Raw genomic sequence first — 24,412 nt, forward strand, 5'->3', positions numbered from 1 at the left:
GTTCTTGCTCATCAATTGCATCGAGTGGATTTTCTTTAATTCTAAATTGACCACTTCCCATAAAAGTAGGAGGTTTGCCTTTTTCTTTCTTTTTAGTAAAAATTGCAGGAGCTTTGCCTTTGCCTTTATCTATGGACTTTGGTTGGGTTTGTGATGTTTGAGAACGCCTAGACCGAGATCCAGAAAATCGAAATTCTTGATCAAAAGCTTCATCATCTTCTTCCTCGCAGATATCTCCTCTAGCTTGTATTTTTTCAATCTGTTGAGTAAGAAATTGAGATGGTCGTGGTGGGTCTCCTGCTTCATCAAGTAACGGATTCTCAGCCTCAACAGCGCTCCACCAATCCATCATTGGATCATTCTCAGTTTGCACAAATCCAATATCAAATGGGTCTACATCACCAGACTCCTGTTCTTCATTCTCTTTTGTTATTGCTCTTAGTTGAAGACGCATATTATAAAGAACGTAGACCATCTTCTCCAAGCGACGATAAGAAAGACGATTTCGTACTTTTGTATGAGGGAGAAAATTGACCAATTTCTTTCACAACCGCTTGAAGACGTTGTCTGTGAGAGAATTCGTACTACAATTTTTTTCAAATTTGGAGCTGATCCTCCATATTGTAACCACAACTCAGCTGTAAGATAAATAAGAACAAAAGTAAAATAATTATTTATATTTGTTGACAATAATTAGTAATAATTTTTACTATATTTACCTGCATCCATTTTATATCTGCATGAAACTGCAATAGGATCGCTAAAATAACCATATGCCTCTCGAAATAATCGAGTTTCATTAATAGTCTCAGCAATCGATTCTGTGTTTATATGCAGTCTTGATATTACATGTCTGAGGGCCACTAATAAATCATCATTTGTGCCAAGATTATAATGATATTGATATGCCGGATTGAGATAATAGTCTATAATAATTAAACATATATAATTATTAATAACATTATAATAATATTAAAAATTCGTTATCATTAAAAAATACGTACCAGCCAAATGAATAGGTTTTCCCATTTGATCATCCCATCTTATAGTGATTATATCAATGTAATGTTGATACTTGGTCGGTGATTGTAGACGCCTCTTAATTTCCTCTTTTGCTTCATGAATTAGGCGGTAAACGTTGTCCATTTGTGGCTTCTTGTCCATATCAACTTTATGTAAAACAACGTACAATGGTTCTACTGCTATAAGAATATCTGCGATATAGTCCCAAAATCTGACAGATATAATAATTTTTTGCACCTCCTTACCTTCAGTCGTGTTAGAATATCGAGAGGCTTCCCAATCCTCAGAAGACAACATGGCCTTTAATCCGACTTTTTTCTGATTCAACGATTTTAACAGTAGAAAGTGAGTAGCAAATCTAGTCGCTCCTGGTCGCAGAATCTCCCCATCAATAAATTTCCTCATTAATCCATGAACCCAATGATGATTATAGATGAATTTTGTTAAAGATTGACTTTTTTTCACTACCTTCTTCACTATATCGAGCTTACCGATATCTTCCATCATCAAATCGATATAGTGTGCTGCTCATGGTGTCCAAAATAATGTTTGATACCTTTGCTCCAATATCTCTCCAGCCCTTTTAAAGTTGGCACCATTATCTGTAATCACCTGTACTATATGTTCTGTACCTATCTCGTGAATTACACTATCCATCAAACGAAATATGTAGGGTGCATCATGATAGTCTGTAGTTGCATCAATAGATTTATGAAATATCACCTTTCTATTGCAGTATAGTAGAAAGTTGATGCTCATCCGTGTAGGTCCGGTCCAGCCATCACACATCAACGTAACCCCATATAAGCTCCATTGTTTCTTGCATGATAGGATCCAAGTCTTGATCTCCTCCACTTGTTCATCTAAATATGGACCGGCAATTTCATATGCAGTCGGAGGTTAAATACTAGGACCAGATTTTTGGATGTTGGACACCATGCTACGGTAGTATGTGTTGTTTGCTGCATTAGGGGGAATATGATTAAAATGGAAAAATTTAGCAATACTTTTACCGATTGATTTCTTCTTCTCTTTTAAATATGCATCATCAATCCTAGTCTGTTTGCTAGCTTGGTCTGGAAATGCTAGTGGATCAATATCAACAATATCAACTGCACGTCTTCGTCCAATAGAAGAAAAAAAACAACCAATACCACCTTGTGTTGAAGTAATGCGAATACTTGCACTCCTTCCTAATGTTGATGCAGTAGTTGAGCCACTTCCACTAGCACCAGAGCCACTTCTATGTTGCATATTTTGCTCATAGTCATATTGAGTTCAAGAGGCATTGAGAGCTGCTAAAAAGTCTTCGTCATTTGGAACTTCACCACGACCTTCCATTTCATCATAGATTGGTTCTCTAGAGCTTCGACTATCAACAAGTTCACGGTCTCGTTGTTGTTTATACTTTAATGCTTTTTTGCCATCAAGTTCCTCTTTCATTGCACGACGAACTTCTTGAGAAACTTTTGGACAATTAGAAACATTCGGATATCCACCAGCAAGATGTTGTTTTAGGCGTGTGACCCCGCCGCCGCGTCCAATCATATCGCATTGCAAACATTGCCAATGGAATCGATTTTCTAATCGACGTGCGTGTCTCCAAGCTGGATCATGAGATTGTTGTTTGGGTGCCATTGCCTATGCATTATAAAAAAAGTTAAGAATAATACACATTTCCAGGTAATGATCATCATTTTATAACGTTAAGAATATATTTATCATTGTAAATTTACAAATTAAATATATAAATTATAAAAATCTAGTTTTTAAAATTTAAAACAATCTCCTAAAAATATTAATTCACCTTTCTAAATTTAGAATGATCAAAATTGCATAAAATTATAAGTGTTTTATTAGGAATCATAAACATGACAGCATACCTTTATCAAGATTTTAAAAATAAAAGACTTGTAATATTTTTAAACATATTACAAAAGTACAAAAGTTAATATTCATGGGTCCAAATTTTAAATTAATTCTAAGATAAAAAAATATTATCTATAATAAATATATAAATTAACATAAAGATGTTACTTTATATATAATAATTATACAAATTAATTAATTATTATTTTAAAAATATAAAAAAATAAAAATATAAAAATATAAATTTAATATATTAATTTTTTTAGAATTTTTTTTAGAATATTAGAATATAAATGATAAATCTGAATTTTTATTATTTTTTTCAAAAAATTAAATTAAATTTTAAATAAAAAATATTATAATATATATCTGAATTTTTATATTTTTTTTAAATTTTAAACAGATTTATTATAATTTTTTTAAAATTTTTAAATACAATTTAAAACATTAAAAATTAATTTTTCATAATATTAATTAAAATTTTGATTTTTAAATATATTTTTTTATATATTTTAATTTTTATTGAGAAAATTTAATTAGGATATATAAAAGCCTGTTTGGAATATCACCCCTACCTTAGGAATTGTTATAAATTTAAATTAGAATTTATTTTCTTAAACGCCTGCACGCACCGCGATCACGCCGCACCGCGATCACGCTGCGGGGAGTGATCACGCCGCTGCTGAGCAGCGGCTCGCCTCGCCGCTGCTCGCCTGGCCTCGCCTTGCTGTGCTGCTAATCGATCTCGCTGGTATGTTTTATAGGGTTTTGCACGTGACAGAAGGAATCGAATCGATTCCTTCTGTCGCGCGATTTATCGATCTCGAGTGTTGCTTGTGCTGGCGCGCATCAACGTGTGCATCACGCGCCGAAAGCACAGCTCCACGCTCGAGTGTATCACGCGCCGAAATCACTGATGGTCGGGTGCCGGTTTTGGCCGGGCGACGGAACGGTAAAAACCGTCCGTGCCGCTCGTCACGAAATGACACCTTAATCCTGGGTAAGAAGTTCTGCAATTATTGTAAATAGAATGGGCATATTATCAAGCAATGTCCAACACACCCAGAAAATCGGCGAGGCCAAGCTTTTCAGGCTGCTATCTCAGACCCCACTACTATCACTTCTATAGTCATAATTGTTGGCACAAATCAGTTTTTTGCTACTCCAGAAATGGTCCAATAGATAATCACAGCATTTTCTACTCTTGGACTTCATGGTCAAGGTAAGATTGTTTCTTCTCCTTGGTTTGTTGATTCTGAGGCATCAAATCATATGACGGGATCATCTGATTGGCTGCATAATCTTCATAAGTAAACTGGTAAACAAAATATTCGGATTGCTAATTGTAGTAATCTTACAGTTATTGGTGATATTGGACATTCCTTTCATGTATTTGTCTCTCCCGGATTGTCTACTTTTTTTGATAAAACTCCTGGATTGTCTACTAGTTGAGTAGTTGGTGGATAATAACTGTGATGTAAATTTCTCTCCTCGTGGTTATCTTGTGCAGGAGGTTAGGGAAGATGATCGCGAGGGGGCCTAAAGTGGGTAGATTATTTCTATTGCAATTTATTATTCCTAGAACTTTGTCTTTGACTTCTATTATTATTGAAAATAAGGCTGAAGTTTGACATAAACAATTAGACCATTCAAATAATGTGATATTGTCTCATTTGATGAAGCATGGTTTTCATGAAAATAAAAATCAGTGTTCTTCTAATAGTTTATCTCATGATTGCTCTTTTTGTAAACTAGGAAAGAGTAAAGTGTTACCTTTTCCTACCTATGGTACTCGTGCTAATGCATGTTTTGGGATTATATATAGTGATGTTTGGGGTGTTACTCTTATCGTTTCACATGCGTAGTATAAATATTTCCTGACATTCATTGATGACTATAGTCGTTTCATATGGATATATTTTCTGCGTACCAAAGCTGAAGTGTTAACTATTTTCAGAATTTTTATGGCTTATATCGAGACTCAATTTTCCACCTCCGTTAAGGTTTTACGGTCTGATATGGTGGTGAGTATATGTCACATGATTTCCAAGCTTTCCTACAACAGAAAAGCATTATATCTCAACGATCATGCCCTTATAACCCTCAACAGAATGGGGGTGGCTGAACGGAAGAACCGTTATTTGCTGGATATGGTTCGCACTTTACTCTTAGACACAACAGTTTTGCATAGATTTTGGGTGGAAGCTGTTAGGACCAAAAGGAATTTAGATATCTCTACAATGGCATGATATTGCTCACTTTGGACTTAAACCCTCATGGTTTTGTGTTTGGGCTCTACCCAAAAGGCCTCATACCAATAGAGATATCTTTTCTATGAATTTTTAATGTGGAACTTTGTTTGCAACCTTACAACCCAACAATCCCCCCTCAAACGAAGGACCACAGACTTCCCATATCCGATCCTTGACCCACCAGGTCTTCCTGCCCCTTGGTTCACCTACCTACTAGGACTTTCTTGCCTAGCCGCAACTAGGACTTTCTGCTTGGTGTCTGGTTCTCTTGATTCAGACAGGGGAGCCCTCGTTTCCTTTATTCGAGGTCAATATTCTACTCACATGGCTCAATTAGACCATAGATGTTGTGCACAGTCGGCGGTCAGACCTTCTGGTGGTCCGGGCTCTGATACCAATTGTTAGAACTAAAAAGAATTTAGATATCTGTACAATGACATGATATTATCCACTTTAGGCCTAATCCCTCATGATTTTGTTTTTAAGCTCTATCCAAAAGACCTCATACCAATGGAGATTTTTCCCTTATAAATCTATGATCTTTCCCATGTATTTTCTTTGTATGACTTTGTTTGCAACCTTACAACCCAATAGAAGGTTTGTCGACTGCAGTTTATCTAATTAATCGGCTACCTTCTCAGCAATTGAATTTTGATTCTCCTTACTTACGTCTTTTCTGTATGCAGCTTGATTATCGTATGCTACATACTTTTGGATGTGTTTGCTTTATTCACTTACCTTCACATGAATGCCATAAGCTTACAGCTCAATTAGTAAGGTGTGCATTTATGGGATATAACACTACTCACAAAGGATTTCTGTGTTATGATGCTACCACTAATCGACTGCGTGTTTCTAGAAATGTGATTTTCTTTGAACACGAGTACTATTTTCAGTAGCAAGATCTCCCTTCAATTGGTATTCTTCTTCCTAGCTTTAATGATATATCTCCCTCCATTGAGCATTCTAAACCTGGTTTTGTCTATTAGTGACGATAGCATCGCAAATCCTTCTTGACCCTGATCCAGTGCCCATTTCAATGGCTCCTCGAAGATCTAATCGTATTAGTTGTCATCCTGATAGATATGGTTTTTCTAGTATTTTAGCTAATATTATAGTTCCTACCTCTTATTCTCATGCCACTAAACATGTATGTTGGGAGAAAGCTATGCAAGAGGAATTTCAAGCTCTTCAAGAGAACCATACTTGGGATATTGTTCTTTGTCCCATTGGTATTAAACCTATTGGTTGTAAATGAGTATATTCTATTAAGCTGAGATCTGATGACTCACTTGACCGATACAAAGCAAGGTCGGTGGCACTCGGAAATTGACAAGAATATGGACTTGATTATGCGGAGACATTTGCACCGGTAGCAAAAATGATAACAGTGCGACTTGTTCTAGTTATTGCTACCTCTAAGGGCTGGTCATTACGACATATGGTTGTTAAGAATACCTTTTTACATGGGAATCTTAAGGAAGCAATTTATATAACTCTACCACTAGGATTATTTTCTATACCTTCTTCTGATGTTTGTAAACTAAAAAAGTCACTCTATGGTTTCCGCGTACTTGGTATGATAACTTTTGATCCCGTCGCTTCTCTTTTGTCCAGAGTCAATATGATTCCTCTTTGTTTCTTTGCAAGACTGCTACAAGAATTGCTTTGCTCCTAGTATATGTTAATGATATCATTATTACAGGGACTGACTCTGAATTGATTTCTGAGCTTCAACAACGCCTTCAAAGCTCTTTTCATATGAAGGATCTTGGTCCTTTACGCTATATTTTAGCCCTTGAAGTGAATTCTATAGCAGCTGGTATTTTCTTAAATCAACATAAATATATTCAGTAGATAATTACATTGGTTGGTCTTCGAGATGGTCTATCTATTGATACTCCCTTAGAAGTGAATGTTAAATATCGTCGTGATGAGGGTGATTTTCTTTCTGATCCCTCCTTATATAGACTTTTAGTGAGGAGCTTGAATTATCTAACTATTAGTTGGCCTGCCATTTCTTTTGTTATCCAACAAGTTAGTCAATTTCTTCAGGCCCCTCGACACCTTCACTTGGCTGCTGTTCGCCACATTGTTTACTATTTGCAAGGCACTTCTACCCGAGGTCTTTTCTTTCCTATGGATTCTCCTATTCACTTGGTTGCATATAGTGATGATAACTGGGCTAGTTGTTCTGATACTCGACGTTCCATTATTGGCTGGTGCATGTTCATTGGCAACTCGCTTGTCTCTTGGAAAAGCAAGAAGCAAGATCGGGTGTCAAAATCATCCATTGAGTCTGAATATCGTGTTATGTCCTCTGCATGCTCTGAGATTGTTTGGCTTCGAGGACTGTGGGGTGAGCCTGGGTTTCCTCAAATGGAACCTACTCCACTTCATGCGGATAATACTAGTGTTATCCAAATTATAGCTAAGCTTCACGAGCGCACCAAGCACATAGAAGTGGATTGTCACTCTATTTGTGAAGCATATGATGCCCATGTCATTTCTCTACCTCATATCACCATTGTTCAACAAACTGCTGATGTATTTACTAAGGCTCTCTTACGACAATAACATCATTTTATGGTTACCAAATTGATGTTTTCTGATCATCCAACATCAATTTGAGGAGGGATATCAATGGCAAAGGTTGTGGGCCATCAATTGCTAAGATTATGGTAGAAATTATGGCATAAATTATAGATGAGATTTCAAGGTCTCATTTACCATAATTTGTGCATTAGCTGTATATATTCTACCTAAAATAGATTAGCAGTAATTACTGTATATATTCTTACCTAAAGTAGATTAGCGGTAATTAGTGTAATTGCTGTAAATATTTTATTGTCTAAAATAGGTTGTACAACAATTCTTATTTAAAGGAAAGATCGTCTAAGAAAGTGACATTCAGCCATTTCATCAAATCTTATCAAACATCTCATCCTACCAATATTTATTATAGCTCTAGGACATTGGTCAAGTCACTCCATCTTTACCACTTTTTTTGACCTTCATATAACTATATTTTATTTGCATCTACTATCTATGAACAATAAACTTTACTGCCCACTTGTTTCCACTAGGATCCACGGAGTGGAAAGGTGATTGGTACCAGGCATGTTTGGTGGATTGTACAAATTGATAGTGATTGTCTCTTCTCTGTCCCCAATACACAATCACATGGGGCATTTTAACTTGCATAATTTACAGAGAGTGTCATGCTCCGAGTGAGCCCTTCCCATGCTAGGAAAGACTCACCTTGGCGACATGACAATTCCATTGGCACATCCCTTGACCTGGATGCCAATCAACACTAGTAACACATCCACATGAGGTGGACATGGTACATAAGAGTAACACTCACAGAAGTATAATAACAGAAAAGGAACACTATGGCACTATCAGACTGCAAAAACCTGGGGACAATCCAACTACACATAAGGTCTAATGCTGAAAAAATAAGTGCAACAAGTGTCATAAACATGAAAAGAAATGTAAGTAAATAGCTCGCAATTGATTTTCTTATGTTAATCAAGTTGATAAGAAATATCAGCATATTTCTGGTTCTGGACAAATTGTAGAACACAAGTTCTCTATCTGTATTTTCATGCTACTGGGTAGTTTAGATAGTTATTGGATCATGTAAAAATTTTCATGCACTTGTATTGTCTAAAGAAATGAAGGGTTTTTATTTTTTTTTTGTGATTGTTCTTATATATGCAATGTTGTTGTTTTTTCTTATCTTTTGTTCATGTATTTGCATAAGTCGGGGTTATAGTTATCGTTGTTTTGAACATATCTTTCTTATGATCAACTTATCTTATTAAATCTCTTACTACTATTTCGTTAAAGTAGAATTATATAATATTTATCTTAAGTGATTATGTTTATCCATTGTTTATTTATTAGGATCTCATCCAAGGAAAGGGTAAAGTGTTCAGTAAATGGATGCATTTTGGTGGTGTGAAAGCTTTTGCAGATGGCTCTTTGGGCTCAAATAGTGCACTGTTCTATGAGGTGATCTATCAGTTTTCCCTAACGCAATAAATTTGAATTAGAGCCGTCTTATTACGAGTACTGTCATAGCATAGTTGAGCAGGTGGATGATCATATTACATATGTAATTGGTTTGATACTATCAAAAACATAGAACTGAGGTTTTGATATATTCATTCTCATTAATTGCAACTTTTTACTTGTTGCTCTTTAGGTTATGAGCAAGTTTGGTTATCTGAAATGATCATTAACTGCTGCGTAACATATTTTTTTTCGCAAATATGAAAATATTACTAAATTACCTGTTGTTGAAAAGCAATACTATAGTATATTTGTAATGGACCAATGAAGCCATGATCCATCTAGTTTTGCAGAGTTCCACACTGGAGTGGTTTTGCAAACAGAAATTTCTAGCATGGTGCGCACATGCATGTGCTCTCTGTCTGAGCACATGTTAATGAGTACCATAGTAGTTCAATCTTTACATTCTATCAATTGAATTGCAAATACATGTATCCTCGGAAGTAAAATTTCCAAGGAAGAAATTAATTTCAGTTTTAGACGATTAGCAACTTTCCAGATGCACTTGGTTCAAGATTTCATCTTGAAACTGAAAATTTTCTAGTCCTATGTTTAGGCTGACATGACAAAAATGGAGCACCAAGTGTTCTCACTTGTTTTATGTTGGTTTGCCAAAAATATTGGTCCTATCAATTGTACTTTCCTGGTCTTCAGGCAAGTTGAAACTTTCTTTGAGCTAGATTTGGAATTTTAATGAGCGATCTGTTGAATTTTGTTTTACTAGTCAATCACTTCTTAAACAAATAATCAACTTCTTTAAGATGGAAGTTCATGCTGTAGCATTGTGATCTTTCAGCAGTCTAACATGATTGAATGATCACAATTTGCTTATAAATCTGGCCCAATTGTCTAATTTTTAATGTCTTTGTGGTGCTATGGTACTAAATTTGACTCATACTGCCTCATAGTTTTCAGAAATTGGGTCAAGTTTTTGGTCAATTTCATAATCTTGATGCAAAATGTGTTGGGTTGGGTTTGGGTGGAAAGAAAACGTGTCGATACACCTCAACTGATCACTGTGGGTAGACATTGTTGGATGAGCTTGGAGTTGGTTCCAACATATGCCAGTTCCCTCTACCCACTCAAATGTCTTTCCCCTCCAAAAGAGACTTGTTTAAGATACCAATCAACTCTTACGGAGAATAACTCCTATTTTGTAGTATTATAGTAAATTTGGGATTGGATGGTGGGAATTGGCATGGTAGTATCACTAGATTAGAATTGGACAAGAATAATTTGAAAGTCAAATTGTTTTTAGGGCTATGTAATATGCATAGCCATATGATAATATTAGATAAATGATCCTATCCGAAAGTCGATGAGATGGAAAGTTGGGGATGTGGATGTCCTGTTGATCGCTCGTAGACTCCGCTCCGCCCTGCAAGACAGATGACGTCAGTGCCGAGCAAGGGAAGGGGTTCCGGCGTTGGCCCTCTGACGCTCAAGTCAGTCACCGACGATGATGTAGAGGGCGGAGCAACAAGAATGAAGACTGTAGCGCAAATAGTGTATATCACGTACCTCCGTCGATACTTGGACCACCCTTTATATAGAGCTCCTGTAGTGCCGCGCACGCTTCTCGAAGTTTCCGCTAAAAAGATTTGTCAGTGAAGTGTCCTGACACAATACATTAACAAATCGAGCATATATCTGATGTGACAGTTGAAACTTCCGTCATACAATCTTCCTGTCGACCATGCCTGGTGTCAGCGACACTAACTCTCAAAAGGATGTCGAGAGATAACATAGTGGGTCCGTTGCTGGGCCGAGCGAGTTAGCCGCTCGGCCGAAACTTAGCTGTGTCTGTGTCGTGTGCGCTCGCCCGGAACTCTGCCGAGCTTGAGTCGAGTTCGGTTGCCTGGTCGAGCGGGGTAGCTGATCGGCCAGGATTCTGCATATCGTCTCCTCCTCCTGGCGTCCAACAACACTCCATTGAGCGTCGGTCGTTTGACACCTCCCCGAGTCAAAGGTGGGGTCAGACGGAGCCTTCTCCTCCCGGTCGGGAGCTTGATCGCTCGACCGATCAATGCGATTATCCTCCATTTGGCCATATGATATCTGAACGTTGGCCGTCTTGACTTTGACCTCCATCGTGGCAACCGACTCCTGCCGGGTGGGCCCCTCCTTATCACCGCATCAATAAATATGGTAATTTCCTAGTTGCTGGCATGGACAGTAAATTTTGATTCTCAATTGATTCCCTCTTCTTTCAATTGCTTTCTAGCTGAAAACTAATTACTTAAATTTTTATGAAGAGTATATAGCAAGACAATAATAGAATAAGTCAAGAAAAACAAACGAAAAGAAAAAGAAGAAATTGAAGTTTTCGTTTAGGTTCAAACTGAGCACCTACTAGCCATATCAACAGATTACTTCTGCTGTGCAAATCACAACACTATCACTTCTGTAATGAATCATCCAACCTCAACTTATTCCTGCACCTAGTTTGTATAACATGCACTTGACACCAGATGTCCAGATGCATTGCTAACTACAAAGTTTTTTTTGGTCTTCAACCACTATATTCTCACCAGGACGCAGTGTACCGTTCCAACTAACCTGCTCTCTTGATTAGATCTGCTTCCACATTACCCAACAAGCCACTAAAACGCTTAGAGACATACTTATGAAGATCTCTGCTTCAACTTTGATATCCACTGTCAGGCTCATGATTATTCTCGCATCTTTCATTTTATCTTAATAAAGTTATACAGCATCGACAATGTAAATCCTCTGAGTTCTCATAGGCATATGACAATGATCCACACAATTATGGACTTCAAGTAACAGATATGATTTGGCTTCAAAATGCAACAATGCATGCAGACAAATGCAGACTTCAGGTATCTTCTGTTATGGTTGTCTCACTACTCAATTCTTTCTAATTTATGTTGACTGTATACCCAGGTAGCAATTCATGCGATCGGAGACAAAGCCAATGATATCCTCCTGGATATGTACAGTAATGTTGCATCTTATAATGGATTGAGGGATCGCAGATTTAGGGTGTGTTCTTTTGGTTCTTTGTGCTTTTGAATTTTGAACTACAAAATGCCTCAGGAAGATGGCCTATTTTACGTGAAACTTCATCTCAAGGAGATAACTAATTGACCTTGAACATGTTTCAGATTGAACATTGCCAGCATCTTGTGCCAGAATCACCCAAACGATTTGGTAAACAACTGGTGATTGCCTCTGTGCAGGTAGGTAATTGGAAATATATTTTTTTTTCCCTTAATTACATTTCACTTCTTTAGTATTGCCTTCCATTGAACTAACAAACTTGCTACCTTTTATGGTAGATTGTGCCTTCTCTAAGGTAGAATTGTGGTAGTTCAATCATATTTTCGAACATGTATGTCCAGAACATAATTTGCTTTCAGGAATGCCATTTCTTGGAGATAAGAGGAGAATTAACTGGTTCTGTGCCGTCAGTCTTGTGTATCCCACTGTTTGGGAGAAAAACAAACTACGAAGAAGCCAAGTAGTCCTGGATGTCTTCACTCTCCAATCTCCATGCCCTTGTTTAGTAGCATCTCTCAGTGAATCTTAGTACCTTTAGTTATTTCTAATGATTTCACTCTTGAGAATTTGGGAGAAAAAAAAGGGGTTTCAGCACTGAAAATATACAAATTTATTATTGATAGTTGCCCATCATATGCATAAGCACTTTATCCTTTTCTTTATGGGTGTCTGGTTTAGTTATTACCTGCCACTTTGTGATGCTTTGAATATTGAACATCAATTTTTTTGGGTTGTCTAATCAATTCATGAGCTATAGTGAGAAATTCATCGCTAATTTTTGTCAAATTTTAAGATATTATTTCTGTATGAGATAAAAGCCATAGCCATAAGTCATTCGGACTTCAGGCAAAATATCTTCCCTCTTTGTTTCTTTGTCCTTTACACACGACAATATATGAAATTTCTTTCTTCCTTTCTCTTTGTACATGGTTCAAGGAACATGCCACACTAGCAAAAGAAGTGGAACCTTTCCAGATTAACTTTTATTCATGATGAAAAAAAAAAATCTATTAAATGGTTGTGGCTACATACTATTAAATGGAAATGTGAGTTATTGAACCTGTTGACTAGGTCATCTCTGTGAATGGCCAGAAATTCAAATACTTGAATTTAATTGTTGCATAAGTTATTTTCTGTATGAGTTGTTTTGTGTGGCTGGTTCGAGTTCTGATACTCGTGAATATTGCTCGGTCTATGGTCAAACATGAAAATGATGTTTTCAAGACACCACTTTTTGTACTTCTTTTCTTGTAAAATTATTCCACTGCATAACAAAATCATTGTTGACAGCCAGACCATCTCCTGGATGATGCTGAGCCTGCTGAAAAGAAGCTAGGGATCGTGAGGGCTCAGAGTGGATCATACTTATTCAAGTCGCTATTTGACAGCAATGCAACAGTAGCTTTTGGTTCTGATTGGCCAGTGTGTATTTTTGGATACCAAACTTGATTTTCATTTTCTGATCTGGTTTAATTTAATCTGTCACTTGAGTTGTTAGTTTGGTGCATTTCTTTCTAGGTTGCTGATATCAATCCACTAGGAGCTATCAGGACTGCTATACACCGAGTGCCTCCTGGATGGGAAAATGCTTGGATTCCAAGTGAGCGTACCACTTTGGATGAGGCTATGAAAGCGTAAGATGTCTTATTGTATTTTAGTGGTTCTTGTCATCATTTAATAAAGAATATTACCGGAAATGAGCTAAGTCAAGTGAAGCTTTAACTATCTTCAAAATTGTTCATTCAAAAAAACTGGAAGAGCTTGAGCCAAGTTCAGTCCCAATGGAACTCTAGAATTTATGTTCATACTTGTTTATTAAAATCTCATCAACCTCAACTAGAAAGAAGCTTAGACTTAATAAATAGGAAACTCATTTGAACTTGTTTATTAAAAAACTATTTTCTTTAGTAGTTTTTAGGACTGGATGTAAGTAATCTTAATTGAATAAATGAGATCTTTTGTCTCTAAATAGCTTACAAAGTTTATTATATGTATAAATTCAACAAAATATGAAACTTGATAAAAGATCATATAAAACAAGTTTGTGAATTTAAATTTTACAATATACAATTGTTGAGACAGTCCCACATGACCAGCTTGTCCGTCTGTTTAAGTGGGCATAATAGTATGATGTTTCATCCATACGCATGGCATGTGATGGTCGGATCATAATATTGCATGTCCACCAAGTGCTCAACATGTATCCTTTAGTCATCAAAATTGTTTTTACAATTGTTGCACATTTGATTTTTAGTCTGAAAGTCAGTTTTACTCGTCACCTGGTAGACTCTCCAAGAGATTAATGGATATTTTAAGTTTGACATCTGATATAGGTCACCACAACAAATACACACCATTGTTGTTAGTGTACACAAGGTGCCTTGTGTAAAGAAACATGAGTTAATGAATGCACATGAGTGAATGAATGCTTGCAGCATCTTGTATTCTACCTTAGCATGTTGGACGTTGGGGTTCTGCTTTGTACATATTGCCTTGCCAAATTAAGTATTAGCTACAAATGGAGATAATACATGATTGTGTAATCAGGTGGACATTTAAGGTTTCATATTGCCATAGTATTCTTGTGGTTAAGACAGTCTTGAACCTCACAATTAGCTTGTGCGACAAAATCATCAGGGCTTTCTAAGTATGTATTTTGCTAATCAAATATTAACATCATGTTTGGTTAACGGAATGGAATTATCAGGAATAAAATAGTAATATTTATTCTTGGGGATGTAATAGAATTGAAATGAAATATGTATTCCACAATCTGGTTCAAGGAATAGAATAAATACTCCATTCTCATTGATTGCTTGCATGAACTGTGGAAGTGATAGGTAGGATGTTATGACTTCAAACAATATTTTTAGAATTTGGTAAGTTGGAATGGCTATTGCTTTGGATGATGAAAGGAATAACTAAGCTGAACGAAAAGAAATGACTATCTGTTAGAATTTGAATTCTGATCCCATTGTTTGAATCATAGTGACAACTATTCCATCAGAAAAGTGAAGACAAACTAATTAACTAAAAATCTATAAGGCAAACATACTAATCACTTGTTGGAGCGTTTAAGATCCTAACATCCATTTCCAAGTTAATCACCTTCTAGAGCGGACCAAGCGTTTTGTTGTTATACTCCATGATCATAGGTCATTTATGTTGTGCTTGTGAACTTATGATGACTATTCTTGTTTCTGTCCATGTTAGATCCACCATTTCAGCAGCGTATGCTGCCTTCCTTGACAAAGATTTGGGTAGCCTGTCCAAGGCCAAGTATGCGGATTTTGTCGTGTTGCCGGCCAATTCATGGGATGAATTTTTGGAGAATTTACCTGATATTGTACTGGCGACCTATGTGAATGGAAACCAAGTATATCCTTGAGAATGTTGAATTTTTGGTAAGCCATGTTCCAATCTGTCCAATATCAAAGACTCATCGGCCATTTTGGTATTGATTATGCAATCAGCGACAATAGTTATTTCTTCCAAATTGTAAGGTGATCCTACCATGTTATGTGCATTAACCATAATTGTAACAAATCGTTGAGACCTGGAGATGCAAATTTAGATTGACCAGTTTGTTTAAATGACGATTGAAAAGGGCGGTTTGACAGTGGTTATATGATGTTTCCATTCTATTCTGGATCAGTTTTCACCCATCTAGTCGTTTAAAAAATATTTTTATCAAAGAAACAAAACTGAATTATTTCAATTTTGAATTATTTGTTGGCATTAGAAGCTTTATTTACGAGCAACATAAACATTTACGCTACAACACTAAAGCCATCTGTATTCATGGGTATTATACTCATTTAATTTTGAAAATGGTGTTACAGTATAGTTAATATTTTTGTTGATCCAATTCATTATCACTAATATCATCAAATATTGACATTGATGCAGATATTTGGCAAGTTTTTTTGGTAGATCTTTGTAGGACAGAGTTCCTGACTCTCTCAAGGCAGTATGAAGCTTGATTCAAGCTTTACAATCAAATCATGCATACAAAGAACAGGTCTCAATTATTTGGGACATGAATCTTACCAATAATTAACAAGAAACTGCAGATTTTCCTTACAAGTTTTTTACATAGACGCAAATACGTGCACCTACAAACAACTTTCTTTCTATATAACCACTATTTTCATTCTATATGCATCTGTTATCAACAAGACAACTTTAAAGATAAACTGATCGTGCAGGATCAAGAATTCGAGATGACCAATATGAACTACAAGCGAAATGAAAAAAAAAAAAAAAAACAACAACAAACTACCATGGCTCAGGGCTTCTACCCCAATATTTTGTACTAACATCAGACTTGCTCCAACCTTCCTCACCTAGAATGAGATTTACTCGGGCCATTAAATTTAAAGTAAGATCTTCCTCCAACTCTTTCATTTTATCAGGCCCTGAATTGCAACAAGAATCCTGAACAGAACAAGATCCTTGATTTTAGTTAAAGGTAAGGTAGTTTCCATCTTAGCATATGATCTGGTAAATAGGCTTTTACCTTTGTGCTTTGATACAACTTCAAGAACTGTAAGCATACTTCGTAGAATCCGCAGTGATATAGAAGAATTGCATAATCTCTTAGCTCCTCATGACCTGCATCTAGGAGTACGAGTCTCTCACAGGCTGCGCAAACAAAAAGATTAATAAGCTGTTGTGACATCAAACAGGAAATTAAGAGGAAAAGAAAGAGAGCACTGTGATCATATATTTACCTTTAAATCTGGAGTACAGAAATTCCATGGAAAAAATAGAGGAAAATTTACTTGGATGAAAATTAGAAGGGATAGAGGAGAAAGAAGAATGTTAGGGATCTTGTAAACTAGGGATCATTTTTAACTACGATCTAGTACATGGCGTAAATTGCAAAGTTATAGTAATATAATTAATAAAGGTAGTGGGGGCTTCCTAGAATAAGTGGAAGCCTTCTTGTTAACGTTAACATGATAGCTAGTATGACATTGACGCTTTACGCTCACCAAGTTGTTCTACTATAGGTGGACCATCCTAGAAATCTCATGAGTGCAACATGCCTTGCGCGCCTCTACAAACAAAAATCCTTGGGATCTCAGCCGCCACAAGCAGAACAACAATCCCATGTACACCCCTCGCAATTAGTCTTGTGAAGCCTCACTAATATGTATGGTCATTAGTAACAGATATCTAGTTTGCTGTATCCTTCTAAACCAAATATGTTAATGGTGTAATCTGTATTCTGTAGTGTATTTTAGGCACCTCAACACTCTTTAATGCTTTCCAAAGATTTCTACCCAAAATAGTTCTTTATCTACCCAACTTGTTATCAGCGCATGTGATAGCAGGGGCGAGCCATTTACAATGTACATCGGACTATCTATTATGCTACAATATCTATGATATGAGTTTCTTGTTATTTTTCCCTAAATGTATAGTTGAATCTACAAGGGTTTTAACTCTAGGATCACTGAAATCATTATCCTTTCTAAGTGCTAAGTACAGATCACTTGCACTTTTATTCCTTGATAACAACAAAGGAATACAGAAGAATTTCTAACCAGTTATATAGAAGATGCTTAAATCCTCTACTTGCTAGTATCTGGATAAATATCTGGCTTAGGTGTTTTAATAAGCACACTATCTTAGAGGTCTTGCAGATCATGAAATTATTGATTTATCCAACTCATTTAATTTCTACACATTTTTATTTTCTAAATAAAATAAGATTGATAACCCTTGAACACTAGCAAAATATAAAATCATATTTTGATAGAATAATCTAGGATTCCTCAATGGGTTAGTAATCATCCAAATTTCACATATGGTGCTTACCCCGTGATAGTGACCTATGTTCCTACTCAAGGTCTGTGGAAGAAAAGAATGAAAACAAAAGGTTGGTAAACTTGGAAACGCACAGTAGGAATTGTACACACCTGCTAATGCACGCCGCATATCACCAAAACGAGCGATAGTCCAAACTCCACGCTCTATTCTATGATGAGCAGCCTTTGAAGAAGCTATTTCGAAACCACTGTAGTTGCTTAAAAACATAAGCAAATGGACTAGACATTTTCATATTATTTTTTCTAGACAGAAGTAGATTCAGACCTGGCACTGCCACGTGAATTGTAGTGTCTTTCTCCAACAGTTCTTGATCCAAAAGTGAGATTTGCAGCATGTGCTGCTCTTATAAATAAACTAGTAGCACGATCATACTGGAATGGCCAGAAAGTATCCTTAAGATCCCTTAAGATCTATAAACGAAAATGTCACAAACCTTCCATGTTAGTTTTACTAGTCACCACAAGAAAAGTTAAATGTCATGACCATGTGAAAAGGAACACAAATGACTTTTTTTCTCTCAAAAATTTTCAAGTGACAAAATGAGCATAATAGATAAAGATAATATAATTATCCCATCAGACTTATGAGGTATGTTTGGCTCTAAGCATTATTGCTTTGACATAATACCTCCTCTACACAGTACGTACTAGGTAAGCATATATCAGTCATCAATTTTCACACCTACAGAACTATAATGCCTAAATTTAAGATACGCCTTCCCAAAGTGATGATAATCAGCTTTTTCTCTACAATTTTATTCTTCTACATATTTCCGTTTCAGCATAGAAGTCAGTACATATATCCCCATCTGTGATGCAATAACCATTATGTGTTTCACACCGAAAAATAGTATTTATGCCAAAAATCATAAATTAAGTGTAAAAGAGTAACTTCTAGGTGTTTCAAACCTCTTTTTGTGTGGCAAGAATGTTGTTATGCAAACAAGAATAACTACTCATTTATCACATATACTAATCATAAGCAAATTTTAAGAATAATAAGGAGATAAAATACTCCTAGGTACAATAGTTAATGATGACAACAATCAAGATTATGAAAAAAAAGGTTGATAAATGTAATTAAGCATCACACAAGGGGAGATTGATGAGGTTCAGCTAGGGTTTTCTAGATGGCATCAATGGCCACAAGAAGTCTTCACTTTGTATTTAAATTCAACTTACATCACATAAAAGTCACTGAGATGATTCCAGTCCTAGGAACAATAGTTAATGATGACGACAATCAAGATTATGAAAAACAGATGATAAATGTAATTAAGTATCAAACAAGGGGAGATTGATGAGGTTCAGCTAGGGTTTTCTAGATGGCATCAACGGCCACAAGAAGTCTTCACTTTGTATTTAAATTCAACTTACATCACATAAAACTCACTGAGATGATTCCAGTCCTGGGAACAATAGTTAATGATGATGACAATCAAGATTATGAAAAAAAGATGATAAATGTAATTAAGCATCAAACAAGGGGGAGATTGATTAGTTTCAGCTAGGGTTTTCTAGATGATATCAACGGCCACAAGAAGTTTTCTCTTTGTATTTAAATTCAACTTACATCACATAAAACTCACTGAGATGATTCCAGTCCTACATCTGATTATATAAACCTCATTTTCATTGACCCCAGAATTTAGAGTTGCATGTGTTGAGCTAGAGGGATCATACAGAATGGTGTGGGCTTAAGATATTTAGAAGCATGAGCCATGAGAATACAGTTGACATATGAATTTGAATATTGCCTATTGTTTTAGCTCTTTTGTATTAGTGTTTCCAGTAAGATTGGGATTCCTTATGCCCTTGTGTTTTGTAATCATCACTTTTCAAATATGCCATTGAGAAATAATAACTTATTTGGAGCAAAGTTGTGAGTAAAATATCAAGATGAGACCATTGCGATCAGAAGATTTTGTTGCAAAGTCATTTGATTTATTTTTTATTTCTTTATCTCATAAGTTATTCATAAGTGTTGAGTATGGGGAGCGTTGAGTTATCTTTAATTAGCAAGTAGCAAGATAATTGGCCATTTTTAAGTGTAGCTTCGAGACATTCATTTGCGATTAAAAATACATTTCCTATATTTGTTGAGAGTTATTTCTGATATGTTTTTGGAATTTTTTTTAGAGATTTCTTGTACATAGAAATTCACATGTTCGTATTGTTGGATTTTTTTTTAAAAAAAATATTTGTTTGATGTAATTTTATGAATTTCTGCTATGTTAGTCTTCCTAAACATGCATTAGTTTGGGGTCTACTTGTTGAGTGCTTTAGTCATCACAAATTATGTCAAGTTTCAGATTCTTGTGTAAAATTTCTTGTGTGAATTTCATGATTGTTATTAAGCGTGTGAGCATCTTGTTGTCCAGACATGTTTGTGTCTTACAATTTTGGATGATTAGGAAATTGATTTGTGTTATGAATCATAACATATATTTTGAGATATTTCTCATGTACATTCATCCATGTAATAGTAGATATTCATACCTAGAATGGTTATCCCTTATACAGGATACAAATCCACTGGGCAATGACTTGCTTCATGCATAAATAAGAACACAAATTTTCCTATAGAAAAATATCATGAACTCACCTTCACCAAAAGCGACTTCGTCGTAATAATATGAGATTGATCAGATGATTGGCTTTTCTGTTTCTGATATCCCCTAGGAAGACTACTAAGGTCATGAGGAAAATGGACCTCCACATCAAACTCCAAAAAGCCATACACTCGTAACATTTTTATAATTTCTGAGTATATGAGTGACAGTATGCCTGCTGATCCTGATCGACAAGTCAAAGCCTGTACAATATCAAACAGAGGAGTTAATAGGAAGATTCAGAAATAGTCAAACAAGATCAATGACAAAATAAGAGATTACCGAATGAAGATACAAGGATCGAGCATCCGACATGGCATCGGCTCTATGAAATCCCTAAAAAAGAAATGTAAACGAGTTACACAAGACTGAATAAAAGGGGGGGGAAAAGGGGTTGAGGATGGACTTTCACACAAGATTAATTCATTTTTTTAAAGAATTCCCAGCCTAAATCATATTGACTAAGTACAAAAGCTTGAAAAACACAGCATTGATGATTGGTTTTTCCCTCTATTCAAAAATCAAATAGTGATCAAAACGACAAATTCATAGGACAATTAATGACCTAATTTAATTATGCAACCGCCTGCAAAAATGCACAATTTGAGCGTACATTGTTGACCTAGTTTTCGAGTATGTTACCTTGTGAACATAGAAATATCGTTCAAGGTTCCCAATAAACACCTCTGGCGGAGACTTCAAAGGCGGCATGTAGAGGGAGCAGAACTCCATCGAAAGATCATCCAGCCGTTCGATGAAAGAATCCACCGGAAGCGGAACCGACGAGTGGGAGATGAGCGAATCATCCTCCGCCGCGATCTGCAGCGACGCCCTAGCGAGGTCGGCTCCGACCCTGACGACGATGCTCGCCTCTCCGCCGATTCTCGACAGCCTCTGTATCTGTTTCACGAACCCTTCTCTGGCATCCTGCTCCAACATCGAACAATTTTTTTTTTAAAAAAAAAAAAGGAAAAAAAAAAATGACACCTCTTTTCCGTCCACGATCGAACAGACACCGAAAGTCAGAGAGGAAAAAGGGGATCACGAACTCGGGCGAGCTTGGTCTCGACTCCGGCTTCATCGAGGGAGTCGTGGAGCACAAGGCGCGGTAGACTCTCTGCGGCGGCGCTGGCCGTGCAGGAGTGGGACTCCGCTCGGAGGCTGCGGCGTGAAGAGGTCTTCCTCGGGAGACCGGAGGAAGCGTGAGGGAGAGTGAGGGCGCTCAGCGCGACGCAACTCATGGATGGAGACAGAGCGATCCAGGAGAATCGAAGAAAGATGATTCGAACCAGAGGAAGCCCTGCGGCTGCGGCGGCGGCGGCGGCGCGACTCGGAGGTGGAGGAACGAAATATCTGCGGAGCCGTCAGAGTTTGAAATTGCCGAAAGTGAAAGAAGTGCAAGAGAAATTAAAATAGGAGTTAAATTATTATTATTATTTTTATTTAAGCATTTTAATTAGATTTAAAAATACATAAATATTAAATTAGATTTATATATTTTTATAATAAAATAGTAATAGATAATTGGGCAATCTCTTCCGAAGATTATAAATGTAAATTTAATAAATATATTTTTTTTAAAAAAAATTACCAAGAATAATTTAAGAATATAGTAAGTTTTGTGGAAAAAGGGAGGTTGTGTGAGGATGGGAATGACCATCTTATCTTCTTGCCTAGAAATTAAATTATTAAATCCGTTGGAAATTTAAAAAAATCACAATCTAGCAATTTAATTTAATTAAAATGCGGAAATTAATTGGAAACAAATGATTATATATATATATATATTTTTTTTAATAAAACTTATAAATTATTTCAATGGGACGAAAATTGACGATTTAGTCAAATTTTCTATTCATTTTCAACTTACGTAAGGCAAAACTAATTAAACGACCGATTTAGACGGGAAACCATAAGTGCCTTCGTAGCCACAGGCGATCTTGTGGCGGCAAGCGGCCTCACTCGCGGTTATCGTTGATGGGCCGCGAGCTTGTATTCATTCAAATGTCAAAATGCAATTACACTCACAATTATTTGCTTAATTTCGTCGTATTCCATGGAATTTAGGGTCCTGCCACGAGGACATCCATATCAATTTTTTTAAACACCAAATTTATTTTAAATGTTATATTTTATAATTTTTTTTTATCTTAATTTTCCTATCAATTTTCTAAATTTAAATCTCATAAATAGTAATTCGTTAAATTTAGTAAATAAAATTCATTCCATAAATATTAAAATATTATTTAATTTAAATGAGAAAAAAATAATTATAAAATGAAAGAAGTAAAAATAATAAAAAATAAAGATAATGAAAATTTTAAGATAATTAATATAGTATGTAGTGAAAATTAATTATCTAAATTTAATTTAAAGATAATATAAAGAAACTGATGTGGATATTCTTACAATTGATAGATGGTCGAATTTCATATTTTTTCATTCTCATTTATTATATATATATATATATATGATTTTGATAAATTGTGCATCAATTTCATCTATAACAGAACACCTGATCAAATCCAAGTACCCTAATTGCTAAATAACATTATTTTTTAGTTCGGGGTTAAGTCTATAAAATTTTATTTTTAGGATTCTAGAGTTAGGCTATGATGTTCAAGCTAAAAATTTTAAACGAAAAAAAATTTAGATATTTTAAGATATAATATTTAGGCTTTAAAATTTTTAATGTGTGGATGACGTTTGGATGTGTCGAGCACCTGTCATGCACATGCGAAGCATGACCCCTAATCCGATCCCCATGTTTAGGTTCATTGAACCCTTATAAAAAAAATGGCAGAGTTGTCGAAAAGGGGAGTAACTCCAAATTAAAGCCCGCTCCTCCACACGTTCTGTTGTGTTGATCACATCTGTCCTTCGGGCAGGGCGTACTCAGTAAACATATTGTACATTTATAAAATTTAACCAGGATTAAATTTCGACAAAAAACATGATAATTTTCTTTGATTTATTCTTTTCTAATGGCGTGGAATAGACAGATTTTATCTTGCATAAACTCTTGATTACATTTTAATATCATGCTTCTTAAGATGGTCTATGACTAGCACATAAAGTATTAGCATTATAAAATTTAAGATTTAAATTTTGATATAGCTGAGGTAAATATTTTCTTCATATGTTAATCATTATTCTAAAGATTAATAGTCATTCGTGATTTACTTCCTCTGTATTGATCCTGTAACAGATTGACGGGGTACTAGGGACGAGCGTAATCACATTTTACCACCTTGATTACATCTCATATCTCTCAGCCCAATTATAGCATATTTCAAAGTATTTTTCTTTTTAAATGAGACCTATAATTAAAGGGTATTGGACTTCTAGGTCGTCCGCTGCAAGTGCTTATAAATTTGTCCTGATAACCGATAGAAAACATTCATAGGACTGATCACCCAGACTTGACATTACCAAACCTGATTAATTATTTTTTTATTACATCTCATATATCAATATCTATCGCATTTATCTAAAATAATATAATAACAATCCTAATTAAGCTTTATAGTTTGTTTATATAAATACTAGTATATTATTAAACTCTATCCCCTACGAAATTATTATTTATATTTAAATAAATTTTATTTTATTTTATTATTTATACGGAATATTACGAGCGGACCCTTTGAAATGATGTAGCAGTCAAAGTCATGTGAAGTCATGATCAAAGTCAAGGAGAGGTGGCAGTCAGCGT

General features: G+C 35.6%; 2 protein-coding genes across 4 annotated transcripts in view; one reads left to right on the forward strand and one right to left on the reverse strand.

The window, feature by feature from the left end:
• Nucleotides 1-15,874, forward strand: part of LOC121979309 (protein LONG AFTER FAR-RED 3-like) — a 39,270-nt gene extending 23,396 nt beyond the window's left edge. The window contains exons 9-16 of one of the 3 annotated variants that reach the window (XM_042531289.1): nucleotides 9,057-9,164; nucleotides 11,800-11,883; nucleotides 11,972-12,067; nucleotides 12,132-12,230; nucleotides 12,353-12,427; nucleotides 13,539-13,670; nucleotides 13,767-13,882; nucleotides 15,462-15,874. In XM_042531289.1, coding sequence (XP_042387223.1) covers nucleotides 9,057-9,164; nucleotides 11,800-11,883; nucleotides 11,972-12,067; nucleotides 12,132-12,230; nucleotides 12,353-12,427; nucleotides 13,539-13,670; nucleotides 13,767-13,882; nucleotides 15,462-15,636 — 885 coding nt within the window. In that variant the 3' untranslated portion in view covers nucleotides 15,637-15,874. Of the gene's footprint in view, nucleotides 1-9,056; nucleotides 9,165-11,799; nucleotides 11,884-11,971; nucleotides 12,068-12,131; nucleotides 12,231-12,352; nucleotides 12,428-13,538; nucleotides 13,671-13,766; nucleotides 13,883-15,461 lie in introns of those variants that run through there. The other 2 variants (XR_006111365.1, XM_042531290.1) reach the window with 2 other exon arrangements.
• Nucleotides 15,875-16,276: 402 nt separating this feature from the next.
• On the reverse strand, nucleotides 16,277-22,088 carry LOC121979310. Its single transcript, XM_042531291.1, has 8 exons — nucleotides 21,747-22,088; nucleotides 21,340-21,624; nucleotides 20,980-21,033; nucleotides 20,691-20,900; nucleotides 18,351-18,496; nucleotides 18,176-18,273; nucleotides 16,768-16,892; nucleotides 16,277-16,685 (listed from the first exon to the last, which is right to left on the reverse strand). The coding sequence occupies exons 1-8, from the start codon at nucleotides 21,936-21,938 to the stop codon at nucleotides 16,527-16,529; spliced, it is 1,269 nt and encodes a 422-aa protein (XP_042387225.1). The 5' UTR covers nucleotides 21,939-22,088; the 3' UTR covers nucleotides 16,277-16,526.
• Between the last annotated feature and the right edge of the window lie 2,324 nt (nucleotides 22,089-24,412).

This window comes from Zingiber officinale, chromosome 5A (genome assembly GCF_018446385.1).
Source record: "Zingiber officinale cultivar Zhangliang chromosome 5A, Zo_v1.1, whole genome shotgun sequence".
NCBI lineage: Eukaryota > Viridiplantae > Streptophyta > Magnoliopsida > Zingiberales > Zingiberaceae > Zingiber > Zingiber officinale.